General features: G+C 38.8%; 1 protein-coding gene across 1 annotated transcript in view; it reads right to left on the bottom strand.

The window, feature by feature from the left end:
- FAM185A (family with sequence similarity 185 member A) overlaps positions 1-17,351 on the bottom strand; it is a 48,219-nt gene that overhangs the window by 28,468 nt on the left and 2,400 nt on the right. Inside the window, exons 2-3 of the mRNA XM_054202308.1 lie at positions 11,531-11,640; positions 6,348-6,440 (exon numbers count right to left, since the gene is read on the bottom strand). Of these exons, the coding sequence (XP_054058283.1) occupies positions 6,348-6,440; positions 11,531-11,640 (203 nt within the window). The remainder of the gene's footprint in view (positions 1-6,347; positions 6,441-11,530; positions 11,641-17,351) is intronic.

Below are 17,351 nucleotides of genomic sequence, written 5' to 3' on the forward strand. Positions count from 1 at the left end.
AATTGTTCATATTACCTTGGTAACTCAGGCCTCTATTCTTGGACTTAAGCCTCAAGCTATACAAAGCCTTGAAAAAATGAGGGATAAGATCACTGTTTCTTCTACTTCTCAATAGAAATGGAGAGAAAGGATAAGATTTGAAGAGTTGCACGACTGATATATTTAGGGAATAAAAAGTGATAGATGAGATTATCTATGTGCAAGTAACCAGTCATGTGACATAACCTACATCTATCTGAACATAACAGATCACGTGCTTGTGAAACTACCATATGAATTTAATCCTATTCTTCCCCAGTTAAACTTGATTTACGATGGAATCATGCAATAGTTCATACTTAACCCTCACTCAATTTGGTTTTATTTTGCTTATGCAGACTAAGTGAATTATACAAAATCCTTATTCATTACATGAAATGATATGTGACCTTCTAGATCCAACTGTGCCTTATGTCAAATTATCTTTAAATCCACTTTGTCATTTTAGCATTGTCATCTTGAGGAAAAAAGTTAAGACAAAAAAAGAAGTCTGATGACCCTTCCAGTGTTATATTACATGAAGAATAAGCTATGGATGAAGTAAGAGGTATTCTGACAAACAGCAACTAGTGTTGCACAAACTCCATGCTGCATTGTGTCCCAAGAAGTGAGCTAAAGAGGCTGGTTTAGTATGGACTATATGACAGCCAAATCATACTGTGACTTTACCAATACGTTCATGCTGAGCTTTATGCTGTCTTTACAACCTAAGTTATAAGATTACAGAATGGACTATTGTCTTAATACTTCTTCACATGATGCTACAAAGTTGATATGCAAGGATGTAACACGCTACACGTAAGAAAAAAAGCACCAAAGTGCTGCACTAGAATTAGAGAGATGTAACTGTCAATATCTACAATCTCTGACGGTGATGCTGCTTAGAAATATGATATCTAAGCATCAACAGTAAACAAAAACAGTGATATTAAGGTATAATTTGTCACTACTGAAAGTGACAGCAATTCAGCTTTTAAATCTGTCAATGCTTCTGACAAAATTCTAACAAGTAGAGACTGTAACAAACATAATTTACATTGCATCTGTCCTAGGAATGTTTCCGACAGAATAATCCACTACTCCCTCAGCAAGAATGGCAAAGTGTAAACCTGCTGTGGCACACACCCAAAGTAACAAGGAAAAGAAAAGCCAAAGCCACTCTTATTTTAGGCTCTATGATCTAAATCTGTTCTGAAGAGAGTTAAAGTCCCTTCCAACCCTATGATTCTATGAAATGACTTGCAAAGAACCTTTCCAATTTTAACAGGGCCATCATTGCTTGCAGCACAATGAAAACAGAGTGTGGCACACATTAAGGTGTGTGGGGAATAAGTTAAAAATAACTGCATAGTTTGGGTGCAAACTGGTTGCCTTGTGGCATTCCTGTACGGGAAAAGGAAAGCCCAAAAAGCTGTATCTTTTTCTACAGTATGCAAGTTTTGACACTATTTAGATATTTTTCTTATTTAAATACTAAGTGCTTTATTATAAACAAGTTCACATACCAACTCATCTTACTTACCAGCCTCAACTACCTTTCTTAAAAATGCACAGCAATAAACAGAGTTGTCTTAGCACATGATAAAAAGTATCACCACATCAGCTAGTTACTATAAAAACTAAAACAAAACCTACCAATACAAGGAACATTTGTTTCAAAATAACCCAAATGGGAGGGAAGAAGTCAGACTGCTCAAGTATAAGACTAAAAAAGTATTCTAGCTAGGGAAAGCATAAACAAAGTTTGCTTTTTACTAAGCTTTTTACTAACACTAAATATGTTTTCAATCCCAAATTCTTTAACTTTTAGGAATTTTTGGCAGAACATAGATGTTTGGCTCTGCTAAGTAAGCGTTATAGAAAAGTCCCTGTGGCACAGATTAGCTAATGACTCCTCAGTCAAATGAATTTGATTATTTCTATCCATTGAACCACCAGGTTTTCTGGAAAAAATTCCCTTCCCTTGATAGTTGAGCTTTGGGAGTTGCAGTTACTGAGACTGACCACATGCTCAAGTTCCATCAGTTTCTCACCCTTTAAAGAAAAAGCGTCAGTCTACCTTCATAAATCGGACTGAGAATGTTTTTGCACCTGAACACATTTTCAAGATGAAAACTAACGCCTTGCTGTGTTTAAATATGACAAAGAACTCCTTCCTCACGTATTCTTCTTCTTGGTCTTCCTTTTTGTGCTATCCTTGCTCAAATATTTTACTAGTGTCTTCTCCATTTCCACCCTTAAAAATATCCTCTGTTTCTCAAGTGCTTAGTGTCCTTTACCACATCCTTTCCCTCCCCACCTCCAGGAGGGGGCTGGAAATACTGACAGAGCCATAATTACATAATGGTGACTGCAACTGATGGAAGAAACATCTCATACAAACACACACAGGAGACATAAGGCTGGCTGATTATTAACAGAAGTAGCCAACTGAGAAGAGAAATCTCACACTGCCTTTCCTAACTACGCAGTGAAGTTTGTTAATGAGAAGCTGTGATGGATGCACTCGACCCCTTAACCACACTAGCGGTAGTTTGGTACAGGCTCCAGAGGAGGTGAAGGTCTGAGCTGCAGCCGGGACAAGAACTCATAGAATGTCTGGGTTGGAAGGGACCTTAAAGATCATCCAGTTCCAATCAGCAGGGACACCTCCCACTACACCAAGTTACTCAAAGCCCCATCCAACCTGGCCTTGAACATCTCCAGGAATGGGGCATCCACAGCTTCCCTGGGCAACATGTGCCAGTGCCTCATCACCCTCAGAGTGAAAAATGTCTTCCTGATATCCAATCTAAATCTATGCTCTTCCAGTTTGAAGCCATTACCCCTCATCCTATCACTAGATGCCCTTTTAAAAAGTCACTCTCCAGCTTTCTTACAAGCCCCCTTCAGATACCGGAAGGCTACTATAAGGTCTCCCCAGAGCCTTCTCTTCTCCTGGCTGAACAATCCCAACTCTCTCAGCCTGTCTTCATAAGAGAGTGCTCCAGCCCTCTGATCATTTTTGTGATCTTCCTCTGGACCCGCTCCAACAGGTCCATGTCCTTCTTGTGCTGAGGACTCCAAAGCTGGACGCAGTACTCCAGGTGGGGTCTCACCAAAGTGAAGTACTCGAAACCCACAAAGCAGTGGGTTTCCAGTACTTCCAAAAGACACAGCCAGCATTGATGCATATGAGTTTGGAACTCTGATCATGCAATTAACACATGAATGGTGTGTGGCTTTTCCAAGACACATTTATCAAGGAAGAGAAAGATGTGGGTACAAGGAGTCTCACACATACCTTTCCCATTGCATGTAATTTGACTATGAGTCAACCACCTTATTCAATAAGTATGACAATCTAAGTGAGCCTTCTTTGAGCTCTCTCTGCTAGTCAGCGTGGCTGCATGGTGGTGATCTCTCCTTGAGCTGGGATACCTCTCAAGGTTGCTCCTCAAGCCAGAGAGACCTTTTACCAATGGCAGATCTTTGGTCAGTGACTGATAGCATGCTGAATTAATACTAATAGAACATTAGTAATGCACGTAGCTATTAAATAGTAATCATTATAAAACTTTGTATAGATAATTCTATTAGACATAAACCATTGCCCAAGTCTGAGACTAAGATTAGACCTGGCCATACCTAAGCTCTATCAGGAGTTTAGAAAGCAAAGGGGTCCACTCTGAACCTCGTGACTCAATGGAAGGGTGTGCCTTACCCTTTTGCATCTCTGTATGAACCATTCTAACTCAATTTTCCTTTGTATGTAAACCACTGTTAAACTTTGTTAAATTTCATCAAATTTATTGAACTCTGTCAAATTATTACTTTTGCCTAAAAAGTAAAATACCTGAATAAAACCTATTGCTGCTTCTCTCTTTTAAGGGAGGTGCATTCCACACTTTCATGACAAATTAGCATAGTCAGCAGGATCTTAAATCAGGATTCATGACAGAAGTTCAGTAACATGAGCCAAAATATTGTTCCATAGCTGTAAAGTCCTGTTAAAATGACTCACTTCATGCAAGTTACTACAGCTTTACAACTGTAAGACTGAATTCCAGCAATATTACAGACTATTTAAATATTTACGATCACAAAGAAGCACTTCAACTTAATCTCCATGAAGTTTCGTTTTAGTGTTTCAGAAGGACAGTGCCTCTGAGAAAAGTTAGATTTTTTTAAACAGCATCTAAAGACTCAAAGTAAAGCAATTATTTCTCATTTTTATGAAATATATTTTCACATAGATATAGACCTAACTATTTTTCTACCATCCACTTGTTTTTATCAACACCAGCAAGATGCTATTTGAAGAGAACTCCATGGACTGCACGGATATAACAAACTAGTTTGAGACAAATGACTAAGCAGCACAACTCTAAATTAAAGACCACCACCACACTAGTATGTTGTGAACACCACGTATCCACAGCAGTCAAAGCACTTCCTAGATTGCACTCCATCTTATTCACTGGTAGAAAAGAAGGATCTGAAAACTGTAATCCTTGCAACAGAAGCCCTCTGCAGGAAGATGGATGACATATCAGTAAAGCTGTAAACTGTCTCTGCCCTCTTCCACTCCCTGTGGCTGCTAGTGGCTTAGGATGGATCCTAACTCCACTAACTAGCAGTAGTCCCAAAGGAACTGCCGATCAATTAGTCCAACTGTGGTACCAACAGAGCATGTCACAGTCAGACCTTACCCACTCTGCTTTATGCTGGGAGGTCTTGCTGGGATGAAACAATGTTCCTGAAGAAATATCAATCATAGATCACAGAATTATTTAGGTTGGAAAAGACCTTTAAGATCATTGAGCCAAACCGTTAACCTAGCATTGCCAAGTCCACCACTAAACCATGTTCCTAAGTGCCACATCTAAACATCTTTCAAATACCTACAGGGATGGTGACACAACCACCTCCCTGGACAGCCTGTTCCAGTGCTTGATAACCCTTTTGGTGAAGAAATTCTTCCTCATATCCAATCTGAAGCCCCCCAGCGCAACCTGAGGCCATTTCCTCTTGTCCTATCGCCTGTTACTTGGGAGAAGAGACCGACCCCCACCTTGCTACAACGTCCTTCCAGGTAGTTGTAGAGAGCAATAAGGTCTCCCCTCAGCCTCCTTTTATCCAGGTTAAACAACCCCCAACAACAGTACAGCTACAGCAGCCTCTGGGCTCTTTTGTATATAAAAGGCAGGCTAGCACCCACTACAGAATGTGCAGGCAATTTAATGTTGACAGGTTTTGGGAAATCCAATGGCGAGTTGCTTAGTTTACAGCAGGACATTAAGAACAGATCTCAGCTGGCTTTATGTAAGTGAACATATGATCTCGGAACCCAGTTTACAAGGTATACAACATATGATTTTCAACTCCTAGAACTTAATAGCTTCGTCTCTATTCTATCCTTGGCTAGGGAGAGCTACCTGCACTCTTTCTGATTCTTCCCAGTGCTGCTGATTTTAAGGTACCCGTTGGTTCTGACAGAGTACTGCATGCATCCAAGCTACTTCCACACTTGGCTTGGATTCACATGTTTATACAGCAGTGCTTCAGATCCAATGAATCCTAATGCAACCAGCTTCATGGACATTATGATGCCTTAACATTCAAGTTGAGCCTAAAAGCCAGGCCTGGTGTGAGAACTGTAGTATGTAAGGGAGCCTAGCTCTACACTATTTTAAACCATGGAGAATTGACTAACAGCAAGAAACAAAACCAGATTAGAGTAGCATGAGGTTTGTCTCATACTGCCATCTGCTGAAAAAAGCAAGCTACTTCTCTATGAAGCTTTTCCTGTTCATGATTCTTTCTCACTGCATGTCATAACAAGTTTACACATGATAATACTTCCTCAACTGCAAAGAAATATACAAAGCCTTTACTCTTCCATTCTTAAAACCATATAATGCTGGAAGGGTACAGCATGTACAAATATCAAGTCACTATTCATGAGACACTAAAATAAACTCATGGGTCTACTGCAGTATCCAGGTGTCTAGGTATCAGCCAAGTAAAAAGTTTGAGTGTTGTGAGAGTCTACACATAACTAAAGCTGATGAGTTGTATCAGCTAGCACAACCTCTGTGCTAATGGAACGATCACGTGCTTATTACTGCTCTTTCTGTGGAGCCTGTTTACTAATTCAAATCAAGCATAAGATGAGACAGTATAATAAAAAGACAAACATAACAGTGAAGTGACAATCAACCAATAGTGGTCATTAAATATTCTTCAGCACGTTCTTCAAAATTTAGTTGTTTTGCAATGGATAAGCTGAATAAGCCATTGAAGAGAAAGTTTTACTTCTTACTTACACCCTTCTCTGTTGCACGAATATCTGTATTTCCATAGAGTGTTCCAAGACCAATTACTTTGCCACCGTTTGTCCGTATATCGATTTTATGACTCTGAAAAAAAGAGTTTAAAAAACATATGGTTAGGATAATCACAATTAGAAAACAAGTTATCTTGTTTTTCAAGCTGTACCACAATAACCACCTTGGATCACAAACTTCCATTTTACTGTGAAAACTTCTTCTCAAGTGATTGCCAAATGTGCTGTTTGTTCCCAGTGGAGTCAAACTCCAAACAAGGGAAAAAAACAATGCTGAGGAACACTTTATTCACAGTAGATGTGGGGTCTTTTGTTTGTTTGGGGTTTTTTTGATCTAGAAAAAACACTCACTCAGTATATATTAAAATAAGCAGCAGGGTAAGAAAGAGAGATCTTTGCGTTTCATTTATGCGCCATCCGGAAACCAAGGTATGCATATACCTAGCGCTGCAGCAGACGCGAAACATGAGCTGGCAGTGAGACACGAACTCGCAAAGTGGAGGCTTTCAGGGACCTGGAACCTACAGTGTCACAGTAGTCTGTAGGATAATCATATGTATATACACAAACATGCCACAGACCTACTTATGCTGGGAGTAGTATGTATAGCCATAAACTTCTATGGATGCACACCAGTGCAAACCTTCGGCCTGCAAGTAGAACCAGATCCTACAGTGCTTCACTCCAACCAGATTTTAATTCAAATCAGGTATTTTGCATACAATCACTAGTTCTTCACAAAGAACACAGGTTTCAAAAATGCTATAGCCCTTATACATCTCAGTTGCGGTACACACAACTGACAACAGGAAAAAAAAAATGTATGGAAATACACACAAACTAATCTCAAAGACAAAAAAACCACACAGGTCTTGAGAGCAAAATCCAACCATTTGTAAAAAGGGAGAATAAAAAAAGAAAAAAATTAAAAATCAGATTTAAAGAATCTAACTGTATTCATAAGCTGCAACTTCAACAAATCTGACTTTGAGAAGTCTACAGATGTCAACAGCGAATCTCTTTTGCTTAAGTTCACTAGCATGAACGTTGGAATAACATAGAATTAAAAAAAATATTCAGCATTTTTTATAATTCAGGCTGGATAAGCTTTCCCACACTCCCCCTGCCTTCATTCTCCCATAGCACCACCTCCATTTTCAGATATATTCGTTTCTGTTGAAAAGAGTATTATTCCTGTCGATAGTATTTAATTTAGGACACATCCATTAAATTGGACAATCAAGTATATCAGAAATATTAAAGATATTTTGATTATTAAACACCTGTGTGGATAAGCCATGATAAATTGCATTAACTAGGTCTAATCAGATAGCAACAAGATTAAGGACTTCTTTTAAAAAAAAAATATATGAAATCAAGTTTCCAATATGGAAGACATGGACTTATACTGCTCTGACACATTTTTGACGAAACACCAATAACCAGAAGTTTCATGGGGTTTCATAAGACAGGAAGAACTCTAGAGCAGCGTTTCTTAAACTTTGTGTTCCCAAGTCTCGCTTTCTCCTTTTCATTTAAGAGGCTTCCCCACAGTAAACCACAACACCCCCACCTTGAGACTATCATACTGCTTCAGACCTTTTAAAGGTTGTAATTAACTCGGTTGTTCAGTTAAAATACAAGAGATGATTCTCTCCATATATAGTAAGCAGGATAAAGTTAAATTACATCTTAAATTAGCCAGATATCACAGTTCCTTTGAGGCAGTTACGTTAGGCACATTATCAGAATAATGGTTAAAGAGCAAATCCTCCAAGCATATAACTTGAAGAAAACATGGGAACTCGTAAGATTAGAAGAATTAACGTATACCAGTGACCTACCAGTATGGCCACTGATAACTAAGTAAAACAAAACCACAACATACACACTTATTTCCTCAATTTTTTAACTATCATTTTGGGGATAGAAAAAACTTTAATAAGACAGGTTCCTCAAACTTTTTACTCTTAAAAAAAACACAACACCAACAGGTTTTCAAAGCTAGGTATCAATAGAGACACCTAACAGACAGCAGGATTTGCTGAGAGAGGAAGCAAGTTATAACAGTCAAGTAGCTTTTTCACGAAGAGGGAGTATTCCACTAGCTGAAAGTAAGAAGCACTAGCTTGTCATAGGACTTCTCCTAGCAAGGGAGAAAGGTTTGAGTAAGGAAGAGGTAAAAGGCTGTCAAAGCCATGGCAGATGTTAAAAGAAAAACAGAAAAATGTGTTCAGTTCAAAGAAAGGAAAGACAGTGGTGCAGGGCAGGACAACAAATTAGGCTCAGACATGGCGTGCGGCAAGAAAGCATGGCAGGTCTTCCACTGACTGTGCACAAGACACCTGGAAATTCTTGTTATCACTGGCACAGCCAAAGAGTCAGAAGTAATTGCTGAACACAGAAACAAAATTAAAGGGTCTCCTTGGTCCCGTTGTCACTGCTAAGCTGGTGGACTGTAATAAGAAGTAGGAGAAAAAAATTAAAAAGAAGCAGTGCTTTCTCAATAAAGACATTGGGAATAGCTTACGCTCTGAAGAAGACCTAAAAGTCACAACTGTATTTTGGAATTACTGCTACTATCAGTTGACCTAGACACTTGGAAGGGACAGAATGAACAGGGCTTTAGCCAATTACAAAACAACAAAAATCAATCTCAATAAAACAACCATCAACAAGCCTCACTGGCCGAGTGCCTACCACACCAAGGGTACCAGTCAAAATCCATTAAAACACACTCACACAGAATACTCTTCTGTTCAATTACTAGCATGCATGATCAAGGGAAGGAGATGCCAAATTTCTAGATATTCTGTAAAGATACCATACAGTATACTAAAAATCAGCAAGTTTCTTCTGAATTACAAGTTATATAGGCAACTTTTTGCAGTCTGTGGCAAGTTAACAGAATCAGCAGTTGAAGTTGTTTGCTGGCGCTCTTGAATAATCTCCACATGACTAGATTTTTTTTGGATGTATTTAAAGTCATTGAACAACGATCTTTTGCTCTCTACTGTAAAGAAAGGGTCTCCTGCTTTGCTATTCAATGAGGTTTGAGGAGAGCGTGACAGCTATTTAATCCGTCCAGGGGAGGGCAGTATCACTTCAGTTTGCTCAGCAAAGCACACTAGCTTAAGTGGAATCGGCTCTTGTGCTGCACTACAGAATCTAGTCTATAAGACTTTCAGTAGCTTTGAAAATAACCCAAAGGTTAATAATTCTGCTTCTCTTCTAATTCCTGAGAGTATAATTCCTGAACCTGTATTAGAAAAACTGAGTTACAGTTGTACTTATTAGAATTACAGTACTTCTTAAACAACATCAGAATAAAAACTGGTTGTACATCTATGAAATACTGTAATTGAACAATTGTTTGCTCTTGCAAACACCTGCATGGACGCTAATTTTAATTCAAAGCCTCCATCTCACTAGTTCATAGTCAACAAAGCCAGGAGTGGTAACATATCTTCTCTAGTACTAAATGTTGAAACCGTCACAGTAACCAGAACAGAGACAACCAATCACCACTCCCAACACAAAAGAATACTGGGGGTAACTATTTTGGTTAAAAAAGCCAAAGCCTTATAATCTACAAAAGCTTTATTTTAACAAGAGTTTCAGTTGAAATCTGTAGTTTTTCCTTGATACTTTAAACGCTTTTAATTTTAAATGCCTTCTGTGACAAGGCCATTCCTCTCACCTGAGGCTTAAGGGAGCAAAGAAGCTTCCTGTGGCCACCAACGCAGCAGACACATTCAGGTGCGCGGGGGGAAGGATCGTCTTTTACACTTGTAGTTTTTATGACATTTTTGTGAATTAAGCAAGGCTTGAAGTTGACCGAGGAAAAAAGCAACACCAAGCTCCTCTAAACTATAATGAGGTAGTGAAGGAGTTGGTCTCAGAAGACCCAAACTGGGGACTTCGCAGACTTCTTTTCAGTTCATTAGAGAGCATTGTGTCATTGCTACTTGAGGTTTCAAGGAAACTAGAACTGACTTTATCGTTTTTAAAATTCCACAACCTTCACATCTTAGATTGTATATGAGAAAAGATGCCAACAAAATTAGTTAGTTGTCATTCCTCAAAATCCTCTTTTTCCATGACATCACAAAAAATTCTTGACAATTGTGATAGCATGCTGTGATTACCGTCACTATTACTGGCCCAAATTATCTTACTTTCTCATATTATGTATTAATCATATTATTGTATAACAGAGTCGTTTTTAACCAAAACTTTAGACAGCAGCAACACATATAGTACTGTTAACTTTTTTAAGATTTTAGTTACCTTTTTAAGAGTAATACGGTCAATCACACAAAATCTGGAAAATACCAGCTGTCTGTAATTCACTGAATATGGAGTAAATCTAGATCTATTGTATATTAAATTTCCCCTTAAGTTCAGTTTCCTATGTGTGCTATAAAATCATCTCTTACCATGGTAGAGAAAAACATTGAAAGATTTTGATATCTCAAGAATACTTAAACATTGGAATTACCCTATTTGAAAAGCCTGTCTTTTGCATTTATATCAATTCCTGTAGGTACAATCACAATTATTCACTTGAATTTGATCCCAAACAGCACCTAATTCAGATATACTCTGATTATGTCTACAAAAGCCTATGTCAGCAAAACTGAAGTCTTAAGATTGAAAAAACAAGGTCATGACCCTGATACAGTATTTATCAGATATATTTCAGACAGGTATTTTGGACATGTAATGTGTAACTTCTAATTGAAAATTAACCTAAAGAGTTTGTCAATAGCACTGATACATCACACTTATTAAAGAAAACAAACAGGGGGAAAAAAAAAGCAAGCCGCATACTAAAAAGTCCCAACTGAGCAAGGACAGCTATAAACCTACTAGACAGGAAACCCCAGTCTGTCTTTTCTTTTTGTTTTTTCAGAGGCAGGGAAGGCAGATATCAGGGTTTCTGCTGCCACTGTTTCCGTTGGCTTTGGCTATCACCAAAGGTACTTGGACTTTGTGTCGTAATTGTATGCAATAAATAAAGGTGAGGTGCTACACACATTGTAACTCTTAGAAATATCAGAGTAGTTCTTATCTCCAGAACCAGTATTTAAGTTTTTATACTCTATGCCACCACACAATCCCTTTTAAAACACTGATGGAGCAGGGGAGGGTTCTTTGTACCTTTATTGATTGCAAGACACTAGTCCCCTTCTCCGTTTCTATTTTGCAGTTATCACATTCTATTTTCTGAATCTTCACGCAGCCAGTCCCTGACGTTTTGATATCCAAATCTAGAATTAAAAGAGTTTTATTAGCAACAGAATGAGAAGAGTCAGATCTATTTAACATAGTACTTGATCACTTTATATAGTAACTACATATAGTAGGGAAAAAAAGCAGCTTCTTTGTTACTAAAGAATCTTCTTGCAACATTTGGCCACGTACTTTCAATTGCAAGGCTAGTCACTATCAACAACAGACACTGAAAATTTTGTAAGCCTGGGTATAGCCATCCAACTTCAAGAAAACATTAAGATGCAGCAGCGTGACTGTAACCTCTGGCAAGGAATCAGCAGGGTGTGGTCCTTTAGTGAAGGGGTTTTTGTTTGTTCTTTTGTTAACCCACTCCCAACTCCACCTCCAACTCATAGCTACCCTAGTCACCAATTCTATTAGCAATTCTACTGAGACATTAGGGGTGGGAAGGTTGGCAGGTTGTTTGAGCCCACATGTAGACTAATAAGATTCAACAGCACAAACGCGTAGGTCTTGCTTAGAGCTACACTGCTTCAACTAGTGAGCAGCATAACACAAAAACAGGTACAGAAGAGTTTGCATGCGTCATTCTTCCCTAGCCTTCTGGAAGGCCTGCCTTCCCCCCGGCATGAAGAAGCATGTTTGCCTCTAGTCTGAATCACCTCACCTTATTACTGTTCATGGGCTTCCACAAAGAAAAGTCACTAGGTCTTGTAGCTAACTCTGTTATCAAGGGAGTAATTTATGGACTCACAGTGCCTCACGCAGGAGCAGCAAAAGTATTTTTCTGCCACTTGCACTCACCCCAGAGTTTAAGGAACTGGAAAGAAGTTTGAGAATGTACAGTCTGGGGATTCAGACTATATTAATGACCACTGTAACAACTGGCAAAAGGTAAATGCAGGAGAGAAAAAAAGCGTTTTTGTTGTTCTAAGGGTAAAAGGCAGAAAGAAGAAAAACTGAACAGTCAGCAGTGTTTGCTGCAAGACACATAACTGAAGGACTAAGAGAGAGGTAAGGAGCCTCTAAAGAAGAGACAATCTGGGAAGAAAACCTTCATTTAAGCACCTGTGAAAAATCTTTCACCTCCACTGTTCTGCTAAGGTGCCCAGAAATATGTGAAGAATCACAGTATGTATAACAAGCTCTGCCCCAATGAGATTCCCCAAGTCAGACCCGCGACACAGCAGAGGCTGAAGATCAATACCATCACACTGCTGCTCTGGACAAACACTGGAACCATGACAACAGTAGCTTGCAGAACACAAAGATGAGAGACTGAGAGCTCCAACAAACAATGAAAGGAAGCTTTGCCACCTGAGAAACCAGGAGAATCCAAAAGGCAGAGCTAAAACACGTTATATCTTTGCTGCAAGAATGCTACCCTATTGCCACTGTAAGGTAAGGGGTTAAATTTAGTGAATGATGCAGACTATGTTCACAGGTAACAATTCCCTAAGAAATGGAGCTAGAAGAGGTGGACTGGATAAGCAGGATTTCCATAAAGCTGTTTCATCTGCAGATATGATTTTTTTAGCCTCTTCATGGAAGACTTCCAAAAAAGAAATACTGTAACCAAGATTTTAATCAAACTATATGTTTCTTAAATTTAAATCAACTCTAAGATAGGCTTTGAGGCACGTAAAAGCACAAAACCTGACAAAATGGACTGGTGACTATCATCAGAGACCTGAGGGCCAGCACCATAAGGTTTTATGTTCGTAAAGCCTAGACAGTTTCACCAGATTAGAAATATCTGAGTGGTATCAAAGCTATTTCAATTTGATCATTGCTGATCTGCAAGTTCTGAAGTTGAGACAAAAAACTTTTCCGTACGGTTTTACTTCTCAGGGAGCAGATGAATTGCTTAAACACGGTTCTTGCAGAGACACAAATAGAGGCATTCTCCAAACACCTATGCTTGAAACAGTATGTCCCCATACAGCACAAGCCTGGAGAGTTCAAAAAGAAAGCAATATTATTTTTGAAATACAAACTGTCTTGCTGAAAACTACTCAGTTCACCCACTGGAAAACTGCACGGTCCTTGGGAGGATCTACATCCAGCACTTCTGCTATTTTGCTTTCTGAGAAGAGAGAGGTCAAAAAGCTAATTTGCTTGTGCAAATCTTAGACTTCAATCAGCTTGATACCCTCTTGCCCTTATTGCTTCTGTCAAAAGGGGTGACAAAAGCGGAAGAGGCTTAAAAGCAGTCAGTCTAGCCACGATACCAACTTAGTAGGACTTTTATAAGGATAAGGTTAATAAAACTTCTGATCCTACAGGGCATATTATAGCCATCATTTGAAAGGTAGATTAGTTCTGTAAATCTAGCTGTATCAAATATGGGTGCCAGAAGAGGATACAGAAGTCTGGGGATTCATGAACGTGCGGTTAAGAAACATCAGGGATTCCCGGAAACATATTTTGTGCCTTGATCCTCTGCAGAGCCACAGCCCTTTGCCAGCCTTGATATAGCAGAAATGAGTGGACAAGGAATGGAGCCTCTCTGTCTCACAAATAGGCCTTCTGAAGCAAGGATAAGTGACTCCACAAGGAGGCAGGCTAAAACCTGGATAATATTGCTAACGGAATTTCAACAAGCAAGGAGGAACAGGATACAATCTGTTTCAGTGCCAAAGCTCCAAAAATAGCTAGTTTGATTCCTCCTTAGCAAAGATGAGGGCTGAAGCCAACTTCAGCCACAGAAACCTCAAAGAATGCATGAAGATCTTCAAGATGCAAAGGATTTGTATTGGAAATAAAGGTACATAGCAAGGAAAAAGAAAAAAAAAGAAAAAGAACTTTGGTATCAGAATGTAGGCAGTGGTATCCCAGAAATGCCACCTTAAACTAGAATATTTGAAATAGAATGGAAAATTACTTATTTTAAAGTGACTCAGCAGCCCTGGACTACTAGAAGTGCTTCATGATAATCCACTTCTCTGCTCACAGAAGCAGCTTACTAGTAAGTAAGCATGCATGTAAAATAATTCAGTCCAGGAAAAACTATTTGTTGAAGGCATCAGATTACAGTATTTGCTACTCTAAGGATGTAAGTCTGCCATACTTAGGAGTAAACACTGATCTTTTTTCCAACTCATTAATATGTTAAGACTTCAGAAAAATACACTGTTGTAAACATTCACAGTTGCTTTCCACTAACTTTTACAAAAAAAACAAAAAGAAGAAACAAGCAATCCCAGAAGCTTAGGTTCCCCTCTCATTGAAGTGGGCAGAAAAATTGTCTAAGTGATGCCACAAAATTATCATTTTGGTAATTCACAGAAGTGTTCAAGATCCATACATTCATTCAGTTTACTTAGTTCCACAAGAATATACAGTATTTAGCCAAAAAGCTAAGTGATCTCATGGACTTAAATAAGACTACTGTGGAAGAGTTAAGTTTTCCCAAGGAGAGAACTGACAAAAAAATAAACTAACAAAAACTTAAAACCCCATACTGGCTTACAAGTGAGCCTAGATCATGTTTGCTTCATCCTGTGCCAGAGGGGACAGAACTTTGGTATTCTACTCTGTGAAGCTTGGCTACCACTTCACCACTCATGGTTGTCCTTCTTCACTTTGGCATAGAAGCCTCTGTTCTCTTCAGCAGGGTATAACACGGAAAAAGCATTGGAACGGTTTGAACAAAGGAGGTTGTGTAGTCATCATTCTTCGACGTTTTTAAAACCAGACAGGATAAAGCCCTGAGCAGCCTCTTCTGACCTTGGAGTTGACCCTGCTTTGTGCAGGAGCTCAAACTAGAAACCTCCTGAGGTCCCCTCTGTGCTGGTTTTGACCTAATATAATATGTACTTACTAAAGCAAAACATAAGAAACACACAGTAAGACAGGACAGATGATTCTCAAACTCTGGTTATGCAAGACCTCAGCTGGGTTTACTCCTGAGTACTCAGTCAATGTACAGTAACCAGAAATCAAAGAGCTGGTTTCAGGTTTAATTACCACATGTAGTTCAACATGCCAGGACACAGGGTTGTGTGTATGTGCTGAGCAGACTCTGAACCTACAGCCATTTGCCTATACCATCCCTGGAATAAATACCTAACACATACATGTGACCTGAAGGAAAATAAATAAGCTAGATTAAAGAGAAATTCATTGGCATCGATCATCTAAGAAGGTTGAATGTATCAGAGAGGATTATCAGATTGTGTATGATATTGAAAGACTGTATACACAGCATAAAACTAGACACTAAGACAGAAATAGAGGATCCTTTACTACTTGCCCTACTGCGCTGCTTATGAGCTGCCTTTGGTTTAAAATACATACTGAAGCTTATCATCTAGCATCTTCTGCACATGCTCTTCAGGGTCTAAGGAGTTTTAGCTAACTTCCTGGAGAAACTCCAACCTAAATTGCGAAAGCTGTTATGAAATGCTGTAACTTCCAAAACCAAGAAAGAAGCTGGAATACTGCGGAGACATTAACATAAGCTTCTCAACTTCTTACAGCTAAGTGACAGAAAGAGAGGTCAGATAAAATGGTCTAAACAGGACAGAGTTAACATCCTCCTCACGCATTCACAGAAAGCTAAAGAAAAGCCAAAGTGCTTGCAGAGCAACAACAGTTTCTTTCTGGTTTGAGATGTGTTTTTACATGGGATAAGATGTTTTGCTTATCCAATGATGTTTAATGGATAATTCTTTCCTAGATAAAGAAAAGCAACAACCCAAGCACTACTACTCAGAGAGCCCAATAAACAAACCACAGCTGAAAGGACACAAAGTAGAACCTCACTGGCAAGGAGCAATTCCACAGTACAAAATTCAGTACAAAAAATATTTACGTTTCAGGAAATATATGTCTGGATATGCCCGAACAACAGCATGAACAGAAAATACTATCATGCTAATTATGGGGTGACAAACAGCAACTAGTGGAGGGGGATTAGAATCCACAGACTGCCCAGGGAACCTGAATTGCATGAGCTTACCACAAACCCAAGTGGAACAGCTAAAAACCCTACACTCTAATAAAACCAAATTCAAGAAGGAAGATTGTAAGACTGTCTGCAGTGCTGCTTGACTTTCTGAATATAATAAGAATCTCAAAGACAGGACAAAAGCTAAATGATTTCTTTTCCATCAATCAGGATTCATTAGTGAGACCTTTAGAAAGGCTCCGTACATTGAAACTCCTTATGAAGGCTGAGATTCTCCAGATCTTAATACAATGAATTCTATCCCCTGAGCACAATCAAGTCTGGAGTAACACATAATAGTCACTCAGAGATCCTGGAGAAACTTTAATATTAAATTACTAACAGCTACAATAACCAGACACACCTGGTACCAGAGAAATGAAGGGTAATAAATGGGATGCTGGATTTCAGTTTGATTGTCTGTAATCCTGGAATGGACTCTATGAATGTACTACACACAAGCCAAGGCAATCTTTGCACTTGCTAAGCAGGGGAAAAAAAAAAAGCTGTAAGAATATAACTGACAATTCTTCAGGAAGAGCCAAACCTACGAAAGTTTCTTGATAAGACAGTCCTGCTACAGTTCAGTGAGAGAGTCAATGAATACATAGGTATTGAATACAATGAATACATAGGTAACAGTTGATCTGTTTAAGAGAATGAAATTGGATTTTCAGATGTCTTTGACAATATCCTTAGTCCTAAACTGTCTTATAGTTATAAACTATGCATCATCTGCAACACTACATCAATTCAGAAATTAGCACAAATACTAAGGTTGAAAAGTTTCATCAG

This window comes from Rissa tridactyla, chromosome 1 (assembly GCF_028500815.1).
Source record: "Rissa tridactyla isolate bRisTri1 chromosome 1, bRisTri1.patW.cur.20221130, whole genome shotgun sequence".
Classification (NCBI taxonomy): Eukaryota; Metazoa; Chordata; class Aves; order Charadriiformes; family Laridae; genus Rissa; species Rissa tridactyla.